General features: G+C 38.3%; 1 protein-coding gene and 1 long non-coding RNA gene across 2 annotated transcripts; both read right to left on the bottom strand.

Annotated features, from left to right (window-relative positions):
• Positions 1-259: 259 nt before the first annotated feature.
• Positions 260-620, bottom strand: LOC108354380 (uncharacterized). The gene is made up of 2 exons (XR_001846503.1): positions 495-620; positions 260-434 (listed from the first exon to the last, which is right to left on the bottom strand). It is a non-coding gene; the product is annotated as an uncharacterized LOC108354380 (long non-coding RNA).
• Positions 621-1299: 679 nt separating this feature from the next.
• On the bottom strand, positions 1300-3277 carry LTV1 (LTV1 ribosome biogenesis factor). The gene is made up of 2 exons (XM_017605572.1): positions 3160-3277; positions 1300-3104 (listed from the first exon to the last, which is right to left on the bottom strand). Exons 1-2 carry the CDS (start codon positions 3160-3162, stop codon positions 1605-1607), a joined length of 1503 nt encoding a protein of 500 aa, XP_017461061.1. The 5' UTR covers positions 3163-3277; the 3' UTR covers positions 1300-1604.
• Between the last annotated feature and the right edge of the window lie 155 nt (positions 3278-3432).

Raw genomic sequence — 3432 nt, 5'->3', positions numbered from 1 at the left:
AGACGTCTACATTTTCAGACACAATTTGGAACGAACTGTGAACACACCAGATGTGTTACAGCCCTATTCTGTGAGGTTTCTGACTATTGTGAGGTTATCCCTATGCTGGCGTAAATTTAAAAGCTCATACGCTCACAATTGTCAGGAAATTTATGATGTACGAATGAGACCCTCACAAGAGAAAAACAGCCNATTGAGCAATTGAATAATGTTTTGTTAATTTTCGTTCGCTATCAGTGTCTGTGTTAAGTTTTTTTTAAACTAAAAGTATATTCAGTAATGGCGGAGTTATTGCTTGTTTTTGCGGCAGTTTCGGAAGAGTTAGAGCAGGCATAGGATTTCATTTCGATGCAAACTTTTGCTCCAAGTTGTGGATCGCAAACTGTGTGCAGTACTGGAGCTACTCTTGCTTTGTTATTTCTTTTTAAATTCGCCTAGAAAATAAATAAAATCAGTAATTATCAAAAAAATAAACAAATTGCAAAAATATTTACTTTTCCTGTTGTTCAGCATCCATCTTTTGTATTTCTTTTATTTACGTAACCGCTGTTAGACAGCAAAATGCTTTTCACCTCGTGTGGTGATTTCGTTGAGCTTTTTTCTTGTGAGGTGTGGGCTAGAATAACCTCACAAAATAGACCTCACAAGAAATCTCACAAAGTTTTGCTCACAACTCAGTTGTATTGTTATTGCATAAACANATAAGGCGAATTAATATTACAACAAACACATCATTTTGACATTCAGAAGTACCGCGGCGAAAATCTAAATTGGCCAGTAACATCTTCGGTTCAAAAACACCCTATCTCACTTCAAAATGTGCTGATGTGTTTTTGAATTGGCAGCTGAGATAGGGCGTTTTTGAAACGAAGTCTGAGATAGGGTGTTCTTCAACCAAATTGTGAAATACGTTTCTTAAACGTTTTTTAAGATAGGACGTTTTCGAACTGGCTGCCGAAATAGGTCGATTTTCCACTCAGCAGNGGCCAGTAACATCTTCGGTTCAAAAACACCCTATCTCACTTCAAAATGTGCTGATGTGTTTTTGAATTGGCAGCTGAGATAGGGCGTTTTTGAAACGAAGTCTGAGATAGGGTGTTCTTCAACCAAATTGTGAAATACGTTTCTTAAACGTTTTTTAAGATAGGACGTTTTCGAACTGGCTGCCGAAATAGGTCGATTTTCCACTCAGCAGTCGATATATAAATAATGAACTTACTTGTTTCCTCCAATGTAACTTATATATGCAACCTTGTATGTAGTTTACACTTTACCGGCTATTAAAAGTTGATGAATAACTCTATTTGCTTCAAAAGAAATTTATTGTATATCGTTAGAAAGGGCATTAACTGACGATATTGTGTGAAATTAGAACTGCACGATCAATTTTATTTTTTTTATTAGGTACAATACGAATTTCGCCTTTTAAGGTGGGTAGTTTTCGCGTAAGGCAATATGGATCTCGTCTTTTTGGAGCAAATTTAAAACTTTAAACGCGAGTCCTAAAAAATTACTGGGCAAAACGAATTTCTAACTCAACCATTTGCTATGAGAATACATTTATAATACATTTTTTGTATTGTTTTTTCACATTAATTTCAAAATTAAACAATTTGCTTACCCTGTTGATTACAATTTTGATTGATTTTTACATGCGTTTGCCGTTTCTTCTCCTCCTTAAAAGCCTGTGCGTTTGCCTTCCGCTCGATACGTCGTTCCATGCGATATTCCTTCAGTAGCCGTTTGCGTTCCCGTTTTTCTTCCGGCGCTTCATCTTTAGGTCTGATAGATAGTACACTTAAAGTAGATATAAGAGACTTATTGCATAGCGATTTCGGGCCATTCGAAATCATGCCTTTATCAAGTTTTGATAGCGCTTTCTCAGTAAGTTGATTATTATCACCATTTCTTAAAACATTTGTAGGCAATCCAGTTTTTGGATCAATTTCTATTTTATTTACTCCCTCATTTGAATCAGCCTTACTGCTGCGACGACTTCTACGTGTTGGCTCTTCGATGAGTTTAGGATGATTGTATATATTGGAATAAGTGGAAAGCACGGATTCACAATCCCATTTTTTCTGCTTATCGTCATTCATTTCCATTTCCACTAGCTCATCATTTGGGTCTTCTTCCCCCTCCGCAATATTGCGATATCTTTCGACACGTTCGCGATCCCACTCTTTATTGTATGCCTCGACTTTTTTGCCTCGTTTGTGTTCCCTGTAACAAGCCATTAGTACGCGGTGTTTCTGATCCCAGTCACCTTCAATTTCTTCACACGCTAAATCTCCCAATTCTGGATCATCGTAAGTTGCATAGAAATGTTCAAAACGGTCATCTAACAGTGTCAACTGTTCGTTGCGTCTTATAACGCTTGAGGACATAGAGTACTCAGTGAAGCGGGACTTTGTTTCTTCGTCATCGAAACGACGTTCACGCAACAATGGTCCCAGGCGATCCATTAATTCCTGATCATCAGTTTCGTTTAGATCGTCTGAATCAAAGTCTTCTTGGTCATCTTCTTCAACATCAGATAATTCATCTTCATCATTATCCTCATCCTCGTCATCACCTTCAGCCATTGCCTTCAGCACGAAGTCGTCTTCAAGCAAGTTATCTTCATTATCAAAATCAAAATCTTCATCCAACGCCGCAACTACATCGGGATCCCAGTCAGGTCGTGGTCCGGGAACTACTGCAGCCCTGTTTAGCATTCCTTCATCCTCTTCAAATTCAGAGGCAAATACCGAGCTTGGCAGCGCTAATTTGGGTGCAGTGGTAACGCGACCTTCCTCAATTCTTTTCCGCGCGTGATTTGGGTTTTCTACATATTCCCAAACAACTTCCTGCTCTGGCTTCTTCATATGTTGTAGATAGTCGTAGTCGTCGTCAAAGAATATACCAAATTTCTGTTGCTCCTCTTGACGTTTAGCAGGATCAACTGGGTCGGTAGATGTTTTTGTATGCTTTTGAGATACCGCCTCCACTAGTACACGTTGGGGCGCAGTATCGTCGACCACCAAAGGATCATGTTGACTTCTGTGAACCAAATGAAACGTCAAGGCATTTTTGCGATCGATGAAAGCTTTTTTACTCTTGCCCTGAAAGATATTGAAAGTAATATAAAATATTAAGAAGCCAATTTGCAGTCCTTACCATTTTTTCCTGTTTCTATCAAATAAATGCAACAAATTTCAAGAAAACAATTTCTAGCTTTATTACGAATCGGCAGGAAAAACGTGTGAGTAAAAACCTGGAACAGAGATGCAAACGTTGCATCGGTGTTTTTAATGATATCGGTTTGAAAATCGATCAAACTCGCTTATACCATGTTCGGACTGACAACGAAAACACCCTACAAGAATTGTGTGATGGAAACTAACACATTGGCGCATATTCATAGTCATATTTAGTACTCAACTAAGTCGA

Source organism: Rhagoletis zephyria, unplaced genomic scaffold (assembly GCF_001687245.7).
Source record: "Rhagoletis zephyria isolate East Lansing unplaced genomic scaffold, Rhagoletis_zephyria_1.1 Rzeph_scaffold_35375, whole genome shotgun sequence".
Classification (NCBI taxonomy): domain Eukaryota; kingdom Metazoa; phylum Arthropoda; class Insecta; order Diptera; family Tephritidae; genus Rhagoletis; species Rhagoletis zephyria.
This window is presented reverse-complemented; position numbering and strand designations above follow the sequence as displayed.